Source organism: Bufo gargarizans, chromosome 3 (assembly GCF_014858855.1).
Source record: "Bufo gargarizans isolate SCDJY-AF-19 chromosome 3, ASM1485885v1, whole genome shotgun sequence".
In the NCBI taxonomy this organism is placed as follows: Eukaryota; Metazoa; Chordata; class Amphibia; order Anura; family Bufonidae; genus Bufo; species Bufo gargarizans.
In genome coordinates, this window is record NC_058082.1 from 359,576,314 (window position 1) to 359,595,243 (window position 18,930).

The following is an 18,930-nucleotide window of genomic DNA, read 5'->3' on the forward strand; positions in this document are numbered from 1 at the left end:
GTCTGTATCCCAGAGGATCAGGCGCAAAACCTTAGCCACTCCTCCTTATTTCGATGGCTTGAATCCTCTGTTTTCACATCTGGGCATCCAACTCCCTAGAAACCTTTCTAAACCATTTGACCTCAATTACCACTATCTAGCATTAAAAATGTCATCCCTACATTCTTATAATATTCCTTACATTTCCTGGATGGGACGCAAGAATCTCCTCCAAACATATGTTATGCCCCATCTATTGGACACTATACAGATAGCCATTCACTTGCGAAAACACTTCTTTATAGCCATCAAGAGATTGTTTTCTTCCTTCCTTTGTAAGCAGAGTCTGTCCCTTAGTTCAAAGGAAAACGAGTGGGAACTTTGGCCTCCCCGATGTAGAAAGTTGGTATCATGCTATTCACCTTCAGAAGTGGTTGGATATTGTTTCCCGAGACACCACTGTATGGGGAGCGGAACTAGAAATTAGCTTTTTTGAATCAGGACATTTTTAAAATTACTTTGGCTTACTAAGTGGGTAAAAATCGCCTTACTTTCTAACTCCCTCCTTAAAGGCTTTCTATCTATCTGGTCCACTTTTGCTTAGATGGCAGCGTTTGTTTCCTTCACCCTTGCCTTTGATTCTGGCCACCCTGCTCCCACACCTAATGAATGTGGATATTTCATGGACAGATGATCTCTGGAGTAATTTCTCCAGTTACACAATAGCAGATTTAACTCCCTCTAATAGTGTTCCTACACTTGAACTACTCCATACACTTGCTAAATCTCCCCTTGTTTCTTTATTGCACACTTGTCATATTCAACACACTTGCTAGCGCTTATTGGCGCAGCATCCTGTCATTAGGGACCTACAGTGGTTTGAAAAAATTATACTTACGTGTACGTTTTCTTAGCACAAGATATCCAATTTTTATTCTCAGTTATCGCTACAGAATGCCTCTCCTGTGCCTCATTTTCTAAGCCTCTGGGAAGAGGAGTTGGGGATTAGCTTAGTTTAAGGAGAAAACCTTTGTGCTTAGGAACTCACTTGGCTTCTCAAGATATATAAAAATTCAGGAGAACCATTATAAACTGACTAGATGGTATAGGCCTGAGCTTTGGTATCAACTAGGTCAAATGTGTTGGTGATACGGAGATGGGTTTCTTGTCCTTGTATAGGTGTCACGACCATGTTTATGGCCGTGACTCCTTGGGAGCCACATACAGTTGCCCGCGGTTTTGGGTTGTTGTGTCAACCGCAGCTGGAGGCATTTTGCTGTTTGCCTCAGGTGCAGTTGCCGCGGACAACAGCTATGTGTGCGGTCCCCTTGGAGTTGTGTGCGCGTTTGCATGCACTTTCGTATGTCTGTGTGCACTCTGTGTTATGTGTGGTGTGCACTTACATCTTCCCCTCACTGGTTGCCCGTGGCAACGTTTGGTCGCTGTGTGTACATGTGGTGGCAGTGTCCCGGTCTTCGGGCTGACTCCCAGGACATGAGTGCCACCCATGTTGTTGCTTGCGGCCACAGTGTGTTTCGTGTTTTGGACACTTCTCCTTTTAAGTTGTGTTTTCCCTTCCCTGGTTCTGGAAGGGTTAACTCCCTTCCCAGTGTGTGTGTGTGTCACTGGGTGTGTCCGACTCTGGGGTGTGGCTTCTTGGCCTATAAAGCCTCACTGTTAGCACAGGTCTGAGGGTTGCTTCAGCCATGCTTAGCTGGAGCAGCCGCCTGTGTTTTCTACCTGCCAGTGAGAGCCACCCCTGTGGTCATAAAGATATTGTCACATTATGTTTATGTCATGTTGTGTGATATGTCCAACAAACGCGCACACAACTCCAAGGGGACCGCACACATAGCTGTTGTCCGCGGCAACCGCACCTGAGGCAAACAGCAAAATGCCTCCAGCTGCGGTTGACACAACAACCCAAAACCGCGGGCAACTGTATGCGGCTCCCAAGGAGTCACGGCCATAAACATGGTCGTGACAATAGGGTGGCATTGTAAGCTTATTACTACGTTTTGGACAGAAATATAATCCCGTATTAAAGCAATCTGTTCACCCAACTTTACATTATCAGTGTGTCACGGATGGTGTTGCAGAAAACTCATCCGTTCAGATAATACAACCTCCTGCATCCGTTCAGAACTGATCAGTTTGTATTATCTTTAACATAGCCAAGACGGATCCGTCTTGAACACAATTGAAAGTCAATGGGGGACGGATCCGTTTTCTATTGTGCCATATTGTGTCAGTAAAAATGGATCCGTCCCCATTGACTTACATTGTGGATCCGTTTGGCTCAGTTTTGTCAGACGGACACCAAAACGCTGCAAGGAGTGTTTTGGTGTCTGCCTCCAAAGCGGAATGGAGATGGAACGGAGCCAAACTGATGCATTCTGAGCGGATCCTTATCCATTCAGAATGCATTAAGGGCAAAACTGATCCGTTTTGGACCGCTTGTGAGATCCCTGAACGAATCTTACAAACAGAAACCAAAACGCCAGTGTGAAAGTAGCCTAATGAGGAAATGTCACAAATCTACTGCCTTACTGATGATTTTGTATGTAACTACTGTAACTGCAACTGTGTTGTAAGTATTTTGTTACCTTCTTGTTCCATAAAAACATATTTCATCCGAAGTCGATTGGGTCATCCCTAGTTATTAGTATGCAGGAGGCACTGGAAACTGTGAGTGAAGCGCTGTGCTGGTTGTACTCACTGCTCCCTTGTCTTCTTACCGGTGCTGAACGTATCCTGGTTATGTACAGTGTCAGGATGCAGTGCATGTAGGCGCACACTATGCACTGATGCTGTGTGATGTCACAGTCGCAGTGCAGCGCAGGCCGGATGAAGACCAAGACCAGTGTCTGATGTAACTTGGAGGTCTGAGGTGAAATGGGGGGTCTGATATGAGGTATGAGGAGGAATGGGGGTCTGGTCTGAGAAGGAATGGAGGTATGCAGGGGCGTACCTAAAGCATTTGGCACCCGGGGCGAACCCCCCCCCAAGAAAGTTAAGAAAACATGCACAAACTTTTTTCAATGTTTTCAATAATATTTATTACAAAACATTCAGACATCCGCATGTGTTTTGCGGATCCGATCCATGTATCAGTGGATCCGTAAACATCATACGGACGTCTGAATGGAGCCTTACAGGGGGGTGATCAATGACGGAGGTGATCAGGGAGTCTATATGGGTGATCACCCCTCTGTCATTGATCACCCCCCTGTAAGGCTCCATTCAGACATCCGCATGTGTTTTGCGGATCCGATCCATGTATCAGTGGATCCGTAAAAATCATATGGACCTCTGAATGGAGCCTTACAGGGGGGTGATCAGGGAGTCTATATGGGGTGATCAGGGGTGATCAGTGGTTCATAAGGGGCATCTCCTCTCCTACATAGCGCCACATACCTCTTACATCCAGTGATGTCACCTTTGATGTAGACGTTCTCTTTCCTCATCTTCTCCATTCAAACCAGACCGCCATGATGATTTTTCTGCCATCTCCCGTCTCTGCAGAGATTGAGAAACAGACATTAGTTTCCTGCCACCCCCAATACTATACTGCAGAAACGGTCCCCCTGGAAATACTACTATAGTGCCCTAGTAATCATGTTCCTCATAGCCCCCATTAGTAGTATAGCTCCCCATGATACCCCCTAGTAGTACTAATTTTCCCTATAATATGACAGTACATGAAATACCCCCGCTTAGTGCCCGCAGTTGAGCTAATGTCCCCATAATGTATGCCAGTATAAAATACCCCTATATAGTGCCCCAGTGAATGCCCTCATACTGCTCCTCTCCCCCTTCCCCATAGTGTCCCCCATAATATGCCAGTAAAAAAATGCCCCTTAGTGCCCCCAGCAGATGCCCCTATAGTGCTCCTCCCCCACAATGTGTCAGTAAAAAAATGCCCCTTCTTAGTGCCACCATATGCCCCAATAGTGCTCCACTCCCCCATAGTGCCGCTCTCCCCTATAGTGCCTCCCATAATGTGCCAGTAAAAAAATGCCCCCTTAGTGCCACCAAATGCCAGTGCCCCCCATAATGTTCCAATACAAAAGACCACTTTAGAGCCCCCACTTCCCCATAGTGCCCCCAAATAATGCCCCTATAGTAACACCAGATGCCCCATAGTGCTGCTCTCCCCTATAGTGCCCCCCAGAATGTGCCAATAATTAAAAAAAATCCCACAGATACCCCCATGGTGCCCCCCCATAATGTGCCAGTAAGAAATGTCCCCATAGTGCCAGCTCCCCCCCTATAGTGCCAGCTCCCCCCCCATAGTGCCAGCTCCCCCCCCCCTATAGTGCCAGCTCCCCCCCCCTATAGTGCCAGCTCCCCCCCTATAGTGCCAGCTCCCTCTATAGTGTCAGCTCCCCCTATAGTGCCAGCTGTCCCTATAGTGCCCCCCCATAGTGCTAGTTCCCCCATAGTGCCAGATCTCCCCCCATAGTGCCAGATCTCCCCCCCATAGTGCCAGATCTCCCCCCCATAGTGCCAGATCTCCCCCCTATAGTGCCAGATCTCCCCCCTATAGTGCCAGATCTCCCCCCTATAGTGCCAGATCTCCCCCCCTATAGTGCCAGATCTCCCCCTATAGTGCCAGATCTCCCCCCTATAGTGCCAGATCTCCCCCCTATAGTGCCAGATCTCCCCCCTATAGTGCCAGATCTCCCCCCTATAGTGCCAGATCTCCCCCCTATAGTGCCAGATCTCCCCCCTATAGTGCCAGATCTCCCCCCTATAGTGCCAGATCTCCCCCTATAGTGCCAGATCTCCCCCTATAGTGACCCCCCATAGTGCTAGTTCCCCCATAGTGCCAGTTCCCCCCCCCATAGTGCCAGATCTCCCCCCCCCCATAGTGCCAGGCCCCCCCCCCCCCCCGCAAAGAGGGAAAAAAACAAAAAACGAATACTTACCTCCATCAGCTCAGCAGCGATGCAAGCCTTTTCCGGCCTGTGTCCCTGCTGTGTGCTGCCGGTCTCAGGCGTCGCGATGATAATGACATCATCGCGCTGCCTGAGCCGGCCTCTGATAGGCTGCAGGCATTAGTGCCTGCGGCCTATCAGAAGAACAGGGGAGGGACACGCCTCTCCCTCCCCTGCCCCACAGCACACAGCGGCCGCAATTACATCCAGGGCCTGTGGCGATCGGCGGTGCGGCCCTGAAGAATAAAAAATATAATTTTTTTTTTTTAAAGACAGGCGGCCTGGCTGGCACCCCCCTTGTGAGTGGCACCCGGGGTGGCCCCCCCCTTGGTACGCCACTGGAGGTATGGTGGGGGTCTGATCTGTGGTCTGACTTGGAATTGGGGTCTGATCTGAGTTCTAAATAGGAATGGGGGTCTGATACAGAGGTCTGAAGAGGAATGGAGGGTCGAGGAATAGGGATATGATGTGGGTCTGATCTGAGGTATGATGGAGCTTAGTGATATGATGTCAAGGAAGGAAGGGGGTCTGATCTGAGGTCTGATGGAGCTTGGGGGTGAGATGAGATCTTATATGAGGGCTAAGGAGGATTGGGGGTCTGAAGCCTAAGAAATTAACGGGGGTCTGATTTGAAGTCTTATGGAACTTGGGCGTCTGATGAAAAAAAGTTTTTTTTCTTATTTTTCTCCTCTGTATCTTAGATGCCTCTTATGGTGTGCTACATGTTATAGAGCACAAATACAGTATATTATTCACTCCCGATTTTTTTTTAAGTCACTAAAAAGACAAAAATCACTCCAGTAGGTAGGTGGTGATGAAAACTAGAGTAGCATTTCTAGATAAAAGTGTTTAATGGTTTTAAAGATGCACCAAATTTCCCCAACAAGGTCCGCCGTTTGATAAATTTTGCACAAAGTACACCAACACAAACTCAAGAAAAACTGATTTCAAATATTACCATGAAGATAAATTCCACCCAAAGTTAACTTGATACAAAAGCAACTGTGCCATTTCAAAGTATAGTTCATCGGGGTACATTCTGCTCATCAGTGACATCTTGTGTTTGTTTTAAAATATGCACAAGCCTTTAACTGTGTCTTGTTCACATCATTCCAAGTTATTGCAAATTTTATTACTCCAGATAATGTTAATGATTGTTATAGGAAGATAGTCCAATAGAGCTTTTAGGGTACTTTCACACTAGCGTTTTTGTTTTCCGGCATTGAGTTCCATCACAAGAGCTCAATACCGGGAAAAAAAACTGATCAGTTTTATCCTAATGCATTCTGAATGGAGAGCAATCTGTTCACGATGCATCAGTTCAGTCCCTCTTACGTTTTTTGGACAGAGAAAATACAGCAGCATGCTGCAGTTTTCTCTCCGCCCAAAAATTCTGAACACCTAATTTACATTGAAGTGTATTAGTGCCGAATCCGGCATTAAGTGTTCCGGCAAAATGGCATGCACAGACCTTTAAAAATGCAAAACAAATTAATACCGGATCCGTTTTTTCAGATGAAACCGGAGAGACTGATCCGGTATTTCGATGCATTTGTCAGATGGATTCGCATTAGGATACATCTGACAAATGCCATCAGTTTACGTCCGGATTGCCGGATCTGGCGACGGAACCACCTGCCGGAATCCTCTGCCGCAAGTCTGAAAGTACCCTTAATCAGACCTATGCATATATATAGTTTTTAGTGGCGTTTATATCATTTTTAGTGATGTTTTTCAGCACTTTTGTCTTGGTTTTTCTGTAATTCTTTTTGCACATGTGGTATTTATGTTAGTTGAAAGTCTATGGGAAATATGAAATGCTGGACATACAAGCTTTTTTTTTAATATACTTTGTTACAGTTGTTTTTTTCCCATTTGGTAGCCTTTTTTGTCTCTGGTGTTTTTTTAATGCAGCATGTTGAATCAATGGTGTTTTTTTCAGGCATTTTTCCATCTCCTTATATACAGAGAAAAATGCTATCCACTCATCTCATCCACATGCCAGGTTGTGGATTTTAATTCTGCAGCAGGTTACATGTGGTTGCACCTTTTCAAAGTAGAGGGTGAAATCTGTCATGAACTCGCAACATTTTCGCACCAAAATCATCAACAAAATCTACACTATTTGGAGTGGATTGCCCTTGCAGATTGGAATTTCCCAAAAGTGTGCAGATTTTGCATCCATTCACATAGCTTTACCTATTTTGTAATCTGTGAAATCCATAGACAAAATATGACCACGACATCTGGTAGGTTAAAACCATAGCAACATAGGATTAAAGGGGGAGATTTATCAAACTGGTGTAAAGTAGAACTGGCCTAGTTCCAATGGAGCTGTGAAAAATGAAAGGTGGAATCTGATTTGTTACTGGCACATAATAGGGGGCGCTATGGGGGCATTTTTACTGGCACATTATAGGGGAGAGGAGCACTATAGGGGAATCTGCTGGGGGCACTAAGAAGGGGAATTTTGTACTGGTATATTATGGGGGCACTATGGGTGAGGGGTGAGGAGCACTATGGAGGCATAGTAACATAGTTTATAGGCCAAAAAAAGACATCTGTCCATCCAGTTCGGCCTGTTATTCTGCAAGTTGATCCAGAGGAAGGCAAAAAAATAAAAAATAAAACCTTTGAGGTAGAAGCCAATTTTCCCCACTTAAGGAGACAAAAATTCCTTCCCGACTCCAATCAGGCAATCAGAATAACTCCCTGGATCAACGACCTCTCTCTAGTAGCTATATCCTGTAATATTATTACGCTCCAGAAATACTTCCAGGCCCCTATTGAATTCCTTTATTGTACTCACCATCACCACCTCCTCAGGCAGAGAGTTCCATAGTCTCACTGCTCTTACCGTAAAGAATCCTCTTCTATGTTTGTGTACAAACCTTCTTTCCTCCAGACGCAGAGGATGTCCCCTCGTCACAGTCCTGGGAATGAACAGATGATGGGATAGATCTCTGTACTGACCCCTGATATATTTATACATAGTAATTAGATCTCCCCTCAGTCGTCTTTTTTCTGAAGTGAATAAACGTAATTTTGATAATCTTTCAGGGTACTGTAGTTGCCCCATTCCAGTTATTACTTTAGTTGCCCTGGGGACACTAAAATGGGATATGTCATACTGGAACATTATGGGGGACACTATGGGGAAGGTGGAGAGGAGCAGTATGGGGGCATTTACTGGGGGCACTATATAGGGGTATTTTATACCTGCATACATTATGAGGTCATATTATAAGGAGAATTACCAGGGTATTATGGTCAGGGTATTATGGTCAGCTTTACTACTACTGGGGGGCTATAGGGAACATGATTACTAGTATGGGAACTATGGGGGCATTATTTCTACTAAGTGTGCTCTGGCAGATAATTATTTCTATTGGTTGGAATTTGGGTAGCACAGTTACTTTGTTTGGCACCCTGGCACAGTATCAGCTTAGCACAATAATTTTTTGGGGGCACTATTAGTTTCCAGGATACAATTTACTGGGCGCAGTTATTTTTCTTAGCGCACTGTGTGCCAATAATTATTGAAGGGGGCACTAGCTCTGTGGTACTAGTATTTTCAGAGGGACTGTTTCTGCAATATAGAGTACAGTATTGGGGGTGGCAGGATGGGGTGTTCAGAAGATGTGAAGTCGATGGAAAAGTGGAAAACTAATGTCTGTTTGTCAATCTCTGCAGAGACGGGAGATGGCTGAAAAATCATCATGGTGGTCTGGTCTGAATGGAGAAGATAAAGAAAGAGAACGTCTACAACAAAGGTGACATCACTGGATGTAAGAGGTATGGGGCGCTATGTAGGAGAGGAGATGCTCCGGCTCCTCCCCCTGCCATTTACAGAAGGAGGATTCAGAGCTGGGCAGCAATAAGCATGGTGGTGGCTGCAAATGGGGCAGGGGGCTTCAGTAGGATCCGGGGAGGGAGGAGCTTCCTCACTGTAGCCTGCTGTTGTCTATTATATAAACGTAAAGCAGGCAGTGCAGCCAGGGCAGGCCCTCCCCTCTCTGTATGATGTGTAGAGCCGGGCTCCTCCACCTGGACCTACACACCTTAAATATCGCGCAGCTCCACCTTAGGGCTTCTGCACACTAACTTATTTTTTTTCCATGTCCGTACTGTTCACTTCACTTCAGTAGGGCCCAAAAAAAAAAAAAAAAAGACTCCATGTGCACCATTCCGTGTCTGTATGTTCGCATGGCCGTTCTGCAAAATGAAAGAACATGTCCTATTATTGTCCACATTACAGACAAGGATAGGACTGTTCTATTAGAGGCTGTTCTGTTCCGCATAATGTGGAATGCACACACCCGGTATCCATGTTTTGCAGATCCGCAATTTGAAAACTACAAAACATCCAACGGTCGTGGTCATGAGCACTTACAGTGATAACAGAAATATTAAAGATGAAGTATGTTGGCAGACATTCACAGCAAAATGCACAAACAGACATGTGGCAGAATTTGCACACATATGGATATCCTGCACTGAAGTCAGTCAGAAACAAGACACATGCAGCGCACACCAATCACTCATTGGACACATGTGGGACACAAGACACTTATACATGGCTCACATCCCACTGATGCATATGTCACATATGGCACACCAATTTTGAATGATATTAAAGTGTAGTTTTATTCATTCGTGTACACATCCCATCTCTCCCAGGCGCATGGATTACAGATCCCCTGTTAAAGGTCATTAGTGACGAAACATCGGGACCACTGTTCATAATCGCATGCTATGCCTTGAAATAATATTGGATGTAATGTGACACAAAGTGTTCAAAAAGAACTACAACCTTTAATATCATTATAAGTGGTGTGCCATAGAATTTCTCTCACACATTGACTTATGTCTCTGTGAGCACCCACCTTCAAGAAGGTGTGCAGATCTCAATAACCAAAGACATGCTCAACATACACCACTGATACATAGATCATATATAGCACACACCAATCACACATAGGAAACATGCAATGCAAGACATTTATGCCTAACCCTATAAAGTGTAGCACACTTAAACGGGTTGTCTCACTTCAGCAATTGGCATTTATCATGTAGAGAAAGTAGTGTAATCCAGCAGCAATGGCCGTGCTTGCACACTATAGGTGAAGGTGTTGTCCTCCCCTATCCCTTGGTTGAACTTGATGGACTTATGTCTTTTTTCAACTGTATTAACTATGTAACTATGTAGTAAATCTCCCCAATATGTCTTGATCCATCTAAAATAAAAGAGAAAAGAAACGTCCACACGGGCGGACTGTCCATAGACCCTACAGGGAAACATCCCGTTGAGCCAATGTCCAGGGAGTCTCTTGAGTCCTCCTCATGGCTGCCAGCAAGGTACATAACAACCTGACACTAATAGCATTAGTTACCGATGCGAAATTCCAGTATTTATATACCTGGTCGCAGCCCCAGATGCCCTCAGATGGCTTCCTGTCCCACCATACAGGGGCAGCTTTTAGGGGGCATTGTGTGAAAGTGGTATTTGCTTCTGCTGGGATGGTATTGTGTGCTGCACCATGTATTGTTGACCCCACCTGCCTGAGATGTCCCTGCTAACTTGTGTCGGCCTTGCCTCCTGTTAATTTGGACCAATCTACAACATTGGTCCCCTTTATTTTTTCCAGGACCACTGTAAGTCCCCAGTCTGCCCCAGCATCCACAGGTCTGTAATGGAAATGCTAATATATTTTTTACCTAATCCACATTTTTTTTTTGCAGTATATGAGTAAAAACATTTGAACACCATATATTTGGTATGTCCAAATCTATCAAATAATACAACAAGAGAAAGAATCAAAACACTGTTTAATTCAAATATACAAAAATGGACATAATCTGAGGTACATTATAAAAGAAATCCCATACATACATTAAATTAGACCAGGGTACATTTTCTCTCATTCCTGGGAATCAGAAGGACCTGTAAGGGTATAGTCACATTTGTAGGTTTTCTAATGCAGTTTTGAAGCCTAAACCAGAAGTGGATTCAAAGAAGAAGCAACGTAATATCTGGCATTAATAGTTTTTATCCTTTTAGTTTTTGAGTTTGGCTTCAAAAACTGCATATAAAAAACTGAATGTGTTGTTGTTCTTAGTCTTTTATGAGGTAACATTGCTGTGATCTCTTTTAGATGATGAAATCTATGATCCTATGTACCAAGGCCTATGGTATTATAGCAGTCACCATCACACGCTACACTCATAATGTATATGGTTTGTGAGAGCGTTTAGACTTCACAAAAACTAAAATGAATACAAACATCTCCTTCATACTAGCACACATAACACGCATACAGGAGCGGTATTGGCACATTATGGTGTCCATATTGTGCTGTATGTATGTTATAATGTTCCTACAATGGCACGGCCACTATGGCCATTACATACAATTGCAATCCTATTGCATTCACAGTGCAGGTGCAACACCAGTGCCAATATTCCCCATCATAAATGTTAAAGGGGTTGCCGCCCTTCAGCAAGTGGCATTCATCGCGTAGACAAAGTTAATACAAGGCACTTGCTAATGTATTGTGATTGTCCATATTGCCTCCTTTGCTGGTTTGTTTCATTTTTCCATCACATTATGCACTGCTCATATCCAGGGGTTATTATGACCACCCTGCAATCCAGTAGCAGTGGCCGCGCTTGTATACTATAGGAAAAACACTGGCCTCTCTTGTGGCTGGGACCGGGGGAGTGTACATAGGCACTCATGTGCAGCAGCTCCTGTCCTGGACACCTCGTATATGCAATGGACGTGGCTGTAACTTTAGCAAAATGAGCAGTGTATAATGTAATGGAAAAATGAATCCAGCCAGCAAAGCAGGCAATATGGATGATAACAATACATTAGTAAGTGCCTTGAATTAACTTTCTCTAAATGATCAATGCCATTTGTTGAAGTGAGACAACCCCTTTTAAGGAAGCTCAATTATTGTGCTCTGCTATTCGCCCATTTTAACATTACAGACCAGCATAATTGATTATTGATGCCTTCTTGCCATCTCTCAATTCTACCCCTGTGTTATCGACAGTGCACACACTATTACATTATGACATCATGGCCACAGAGACACCATGCTAAAGTTCTCTTCATACAGTGGTAGAAAATTCATGTCTAACAAAATAATAATACATGGGTAGAAATGAACTAATTGAATTTGTAAATGGAATATGCGATATTGCTGTCTTGAAGATATCTATACAAACTGCTTGTCGTTAACATTAAAATTGTTACTTTCCTGAAATGTTCCAGCTGTGGCGATGGACCATAAAGTACCATTAAGGCTAAAAATGACATTTTGATTCAAACTGTACAGTAGTAGGTTTGCACATCATATATATCAAACAAATAAAAAGACAGGAAGTACATAAAGTATTCCCACTAATTTCCTCCCAGTGCCGGACAAAGTGCCCTCCAAGGGTATTGCCAAGTGTAGTTTCGTTGTCTGTTGCCTCGCTATCACCTGAGTTTGTAGAATTTACCCATCTAGAACTCCTTGTAAAACAAGGGATGATTTTTATCATTTCCTTTACCAGAGGTCTTGCTTCCTAGTAAGAGTGAGCTTTTAAAAATACTTTTGAGTTTAGTTAAGTGCATCCTCCTATTCAGTTTCCATTCAAGGTTGTAGATCTTCAGCGGAGCTGGCCAAGATATTTCCTTGCCATTGTAATAACGTCATAAAATGATGCTATTTATTTGACCAAGGATTAGTTGTTCTGTTCCTATATAAATAAATGTGTAGTAGAACAATGAGTCAGCACCTATTTACTAGAACCTTGTAGAAGCAGGTCTTGGAGTTGTGTTCCACCTCTTCCAATCTATAATGCAGCACCTATTGCATTCTCTACTAACTGCGAACATTGCAGAGTATTTAGAAAATTGTAGATAGACCAACTCCAAAACATATGTACAGTTTTCTTATCTGACCATTGTTCCAACTATGTCTTCCTTTGAAGTTTTTTAGCTACTGTATTACAATCTTAAATAGACATTGACAGTGCAACCCCATATTTTGTGATAACCTACACATTTTTGTAATACTTAAAATGCCCTTTTGTATCCATTTTATTTTTAGCAACTTTGTAAATACTCTCAATTAAAAACAAAATTCTATTATTTTGTGTATACAGCCATTATCCAGATGTATTTGTTTCCATGGTTACAGACTACAAATTAATCCTGATTGCTATTTGCCCTTGTAGTTGTATGCTACTCTTCTCCATCTGCTCTCTATTTTTTTCTAACCCACAAACAGTAGAAGAAGAGACAAATATTAACTGAATAGTAACTGAATACACAAAACTGAAGGATTTCTTTTTAAAATGAAGGCTATTTGCAAAGTTGAAAAAGTATGGCTAGAAAAGTGCATATATACTATATATAACTCTTGCAGTTCTACAACTGACCTTGGTGCACCGATGTAATGGTACATATACAATAAAGAACAGTAGATGCTAAGCTAGTTTGTGAAGGTACACAGTCAAAAACCCAAATAGCTATTTTCATTCATTATTGGGTCTTCAGCAATGTTCCAGAGTTGTAGATTTTCACTCGCTTCTCGGAAAAGTGCTATGCCTACATATGTGTCAACCTATAGTCCTGTTCTAGGAAGTGCTACACATTTTCTGACACTTGGTATTGTTTGACGAATTTAACGTACTGATGGGTGATAACTGGATATCTAAAATATGACAATCCCTCAACACTATATTGTTTGGCAAGGTCTACTGTTCCTCCTGAATTGAAAACAAAAAGACTTAAACAAAAACTTCAAATCTCCTCTTCATACTAAGTCTAAGAGTGGTCTAATTGACATGGATTTTTTTTTTCTAACAAATAATTTTGTATTATCTACCTAACCTCTTCGGCTGCCATTACTACCTCTACTTTCCAGTGATCAGTGTTTGACACATAGCTAGTTATGATTAAACCAGCCAACGTATACCACTGTACTGCCAGTCATTGCAAGCCATATTTAAAAACATAGTTGCAATGCTAAATGCGTGCAACCAGTCCAGATACATCTGAACATTGCTACTGCTGTGTTAAGGTGTTTTAAGGCATTTCGACCACTGATCAGGAATATAAGTGGGGAACCTAAATGAGATGTGAAGAGATACAGGAAGGGCATCGACTGGGTAAAATGTGTAGTGAATGAAGACTCATGGAGTAGCTCTAGCCAGGCCTGCAGAAAAAAAGACAGATAATGTTTTTAGTGAAAATATAATATTGATTATAGTTTCAAGATATACAGATAATAAAAAATAAAAATAAAAAAGATATACAGGTGAAACTCAAAAATTAGAATATCGTGCAAAAGTCCATTTATTTCAGTAGAGCAAATTAATAGGATCTGCATTAATGCAGCTTAAAATTAGAATTTTGTGAAAAAGCTTAAATATTCTAGGCTCAAAGTGTCACTCTCTAGTCAGCTAATTAATCCATACCCCCTGAGCAAAGGGTACCTCAAAATTGTGACATTGGGGTTTCATAAGCTGTAAGCCATAATCATCCAAATTATACCAAATAAAGGCTTGAAATATCTCGCTTTGCATGTAATGAGTCTATCTCATATGTTAGTTTTACCTTTTAAGTTGCATTACTGAAATAAATCAACTTTGCACGATATTCTAATTTTTCGAGTTTCACCTGTATATGAGTAGGATTGCATGCAAGAATTTTATATAATAGTAGAGTAGAGTAGTATAGCTAAAGGTTCATGGGCCCTGATACAAAAGTTAAGCTCCCCCAACCCCTTCCTTTGCAAATCCTCCTCACAGACATCCACCCACAACAATGTTTGCTCTACACCAGACAATACAGAACTATATGAAATAAATACAACACCCTAATAATTACTTTTAAAGCAGCTAGAGGTACAGTGTCACATACCAACCGGGCAAATAGTATTAAACAGCATCAAGTTCTACCAGAGTTAAGGTTATTGCCTACATGCCTGGTGGTCTAGGACAGTGAAAGGGTTATTATCTGAATTTCTGGTGGTGTAGGGTAGTGAAATGGTTAGGGTCAGTAAACCTGGTGGTATAATACAGTGAAGGATCAATGTTTGGATTCCCAGTGGTCTAAGGCAGTGATTGCCTTAATGTCAGAATCCATGGTTGTCTAAGACATTGAAAGGGTTAATGTTTAGTATACCTTGTGGTCTAGGGCAGTGAATGGATCAATATCAGTATTCTCATTGGTGGTCTACAGTAATGCACTGAGATAGTGGAGCTCTGTACTAAGGAGACAAATTGACACTGTGCAACGCCATATGGACTCACTAGTGCTGTATTACACAAAGCAAACCTGAATTATTACTGTATTTATTTAAGAAACAACATTGAAGCATGTAGGCACTAAAATTAAAGGGGTTATCAAGGAATTACTTTTTATCTAATTCTAATGCCCACAGGCGTCCTCCTGAAACAGAAAATTCATACTTGCTCCCTGATGCTGCTGTCCTACACACTGCCTCTGCTGTGTCCATTTTCTGGTCTCCAGAGTGTGTACATTGTAGCATCAGCAGTAACGTGGCCACCAGCAGCACATCACTCCTGAGACCAGTCATTGCCCATGCAGTGCCAGATGTAAACACTCCAGGACCGGAACATGGACACACCTGAGGCAGCGCGGAGGACTGGACTGACAGTGAGGAGGTAAGTATACATTTTCTGTTGCAAGAGACAGGCAGTGGGCATTAGATAAAAAGAAATTATTCTCAAAAACCCATAGCTATGCTTAAGGGTCCATTCCCACATCCGCAAAATAGGTCCGCATCCGTTACGCAATTTTGCTGAATGGGTGCAGACCCATTCATTTTCAATGGGGCCGGGATGTGCTGTCCGCATCCGCGGATCCGCACTTCCGCATCCGTGCTTCCGTTTCCGCAAAAAAATAGAACATGTCCTATTCTTGTCTGCAATTGCGGAATGCACATTGCCAGTGTCCGTGTTTTGCGGATCCGCAATTTGCAGATCCGCAGAACACTTACGGACGTGCGAATGGACCCTAAATGTATCCAGTCATATTATAGAGTATATGGATCACTACAATTGGAGTGGAGTAGTCAAGCTCTTGTCGAGACCAATAAGGTCAATTTCTGTAATACAGACATGGTGTGGTGTGCGACTGACACTACTGCTTTCCTTGTTTTGCTGTTGAACATGGGTGATGGTCCTTCATTTTGAAGCAGGGCTTACTAGATAGTGATCTAACATTTTCAGAACAATGAGCTAGAAATATCTCTCGAAACATTCATACAAAGCAAATTTAACACACGCACTTGTAGAGTGGCTGCAACTGGAGGTGTGATGTCTTCATGGGAGCCTGATATCCGTAGGAATCATAGGAGCCAATGAAATCAACTTAATAGAAATAGACAAGGTAGACGTGTAGTTAATAAACAATATTTAAATGGATTTTTAAAAATTGTAAATTAAACAACCTATTAGTTCAGTGTAGGTTATTATTTAATATTTTTCTCCATTGTGCTTCACACTTTCTTATGTTCATGTGATTGATGGTCCACAATGTAATCATCCATCAGTTTTCTTGGAGTGTTTTACCTTTGGGTTTTTGCCTTCAATATACATAGGCAATTAACTTTTTAGTTTGCTTACTACAATTACTCATGTATCAAGGTGTCATCCAACATTGTAATCATAAAAAACTTGGGACACAATTATGTTCCTGCCAGGGTTGCTTTTAACCCTAAGCAAACAATGCAGTTACCCAAAACTTGAATGCTGTATAATGTGGCTACTCTGTTGTAGGGGCCTCCACCATCCACACTAGAACTCCTCTGTCTCTTCCACACAGCCAGAAGGGTCTGTGGGCAGCATGTAGACAACCTCTGCTGGTAGGGACATTGTTGTGGCCCATAATACCATTAAGTTTACATATCTTCCGAATCAATTTCATATCATATTCGCATATGTAATATATGAACAATTGTGTGATGTATGCCATTTTTATTAATACAGTGGCCCTGATTTATCATGCCTTTACTCCAGAATTCTGACTTCAGACAGTAAGAAATTAGGGCTTTTGCAACTTTTTGCCTTTTTACACCACTCACTCCAGCTTTGACATGTGGGTGTAAAAGTGGTCATGGTTAGCTATGCTAATGAATAAAAAAAAAAATCACAAACCAAAGCTTTCTAAGACAAAAGTGTTAGGTTTAAGGATAAACTTGAGTTGTCGTAATAAAATGACATATTGCATAGCATAACATCTTTCCTTTGTTGCATTTTGAAAAGTTCACATCTCTCCTTGTATATTATGAAGGCACTTTATATACAATACTCACAGCTGTCTTCTTCATCCATGAAAACTTTGCTGACATAACAGGCATACACAAAGCCAAAGAGCTGTGAGTAGGCAAAAACAGAAAAGAAAAATAATGGAATATGAATAACGAGGACACATTTTTAATAGAGAATTGTCTAATAAATATTTAAAGGGTAACTGTTATATTTTCACTCAAAATGAAATTTTCATATATGTTGTTGCTGCTGTGGTGATAATCCATAATCACTAATAAGGCTACTTTCACACTAGCGTTCGTCGGTCCGCTCGTGAGCTCCGTTTGAAGGGGCTCACGAGCGGACCCGAACGCAGCCGTCCAGCCCTGATGCAGTCTGAATGGAGCGCATCCGCTCAGACTGCATCAGTCTGGCGGCGTTCAGCCTCCGCTCCGCTCGCCTCCGCACGGACAGGCGGACAGCTGAACGCTGCTTGCAGCGTTCGGGTGTCCGCCTGGCCGTGCGGAGGCGTGCGGATCCGTCCAGACTTACAATGTAAGTCAATGGGGACGGATCCGTTTGAAGATGCCACAATATGGCTCAATCTTCAGGCGGATCCGTCCCCCATTGACTTTACATTGAAAGTCTGGACGGATCCGTACGAGGCTATTTTCACACTTAGCTTTTATATGCTAAAATAATGCAGACGGATCCGTTCTGAACGGAGCCTCCGTCTGCATTATTATGATCGGATCCGTTCAGAACGGATCCGATCGAACGCTAGTGTGAAAGTAGCCTAATTGTGTTCACATACCACTTGTTTAATAAGATTCCGTCCATAGCAACCGTTCCTCACTAGACTTCTTTCTGATAATCTTCTAAAGATAGCCGCTGAGGCCCTTACCCTGAGGCTAAGACTGCCTTCCCTAACTACCCAGAATTACTTAGGATCATCTCGAGAACGCGCAGCCTCACCCCAACCAATCGGCTTTTCCCACAGTTAAACACGCCCTCTCCCTCCTGAGAGCGCTTGGCGCTTTATTAGTCCGTAGAGCGGGAATTACATCGCTCTAGAAGCAAGTCACTTCAGCGGTCGAACGGGAGCGCGCATGCAGCATTAAGGACTGCCCACTGCTAAGTCCTCTGTCTTCTGTATATAGAAGATAGGAGACGAAGGACGCCAACGCTGTTTTAGCCGTACCACTAAAATGCCTGGGGGAGCAAAGAGCAAGCTGCAATTACTGGGTAATTCAATACCTATTGAAAAGTATTGACTAGGGAACTAAGGTGTACTTAGTGAGACCAAGCCAATTACTTAAAAAAAATATATATGACAGTTACCCTTTAATTTGTAAACTTAATGGCTTTGGGAACATTATGAAGTACCTTTGATTCTGCTTGTAGGCTAAGTAGCTACTATATAAAACATTATGTCCATATAACCCATAATCACAATAAGGCAAATTAATATTTGCACTTGGGAGGGTTCTTTACATTTTTAAAGGAGGTCTCTGGGAATTATTTAAAATGGCGACCAGCAACCAGACCTAGAATGTGAGCAGGACTTGTTGCCTCCATTGGCAGCTGTCTAGGGAAGTGTGTGTTAGGACCTCACTACAAACTATGCTCTGGCACTTGCATATACTACATATTAGCCAGTGTTCCTGTCTGGCTGCTCATCCATGATGGCATATCATAGGGAGGATTGCAATTTTAAAAATTCCTGGAGAACCCCTTT

At 42.7% G+C, this 18,930-nt stretch overlaps 1 protein-coding gene across 2 annotated transcripts in view; it reads right to left on the reverse strand.

Annotated features, from left to right (window-relative positions):
• Nucleotides 1-11,818: 11,818 nt before the first annotated feature.
• The window catches only part of NKAIN1 (sodium/potassium transporting ATPase interacting 1), a 41,201-nt gene continuing 34,089 nt past the window's right edge, over nucleotides 11,819-18,930 (reverse strand). For both annotated transcript variants that reach the window (XM_044286726.1, XM_044286727.1), the window contains exons 5-7: nucleotides 17,258-17,318; nucleotides 16,232-16,313; nucleotides 11,819-14,131 (exon numbers count right to left, since the gene is read on the reverse strand). In XM_044286726.1, coding sequence (XP_044142661.1) covers nucleotides 14,122-14,131; nucleotides 16,232-16,313; nucleotides 17,258-17,318 — 153 coding nt within the window. In that variant the 3' untranslated portion in view covers nucleotides 11,819-14,121. The remainder of the gene's footprint in view (nucleotides 14,132-16,231; nucleotides 16,314-17,257; nucleotides 17,319-18,930) is intronic.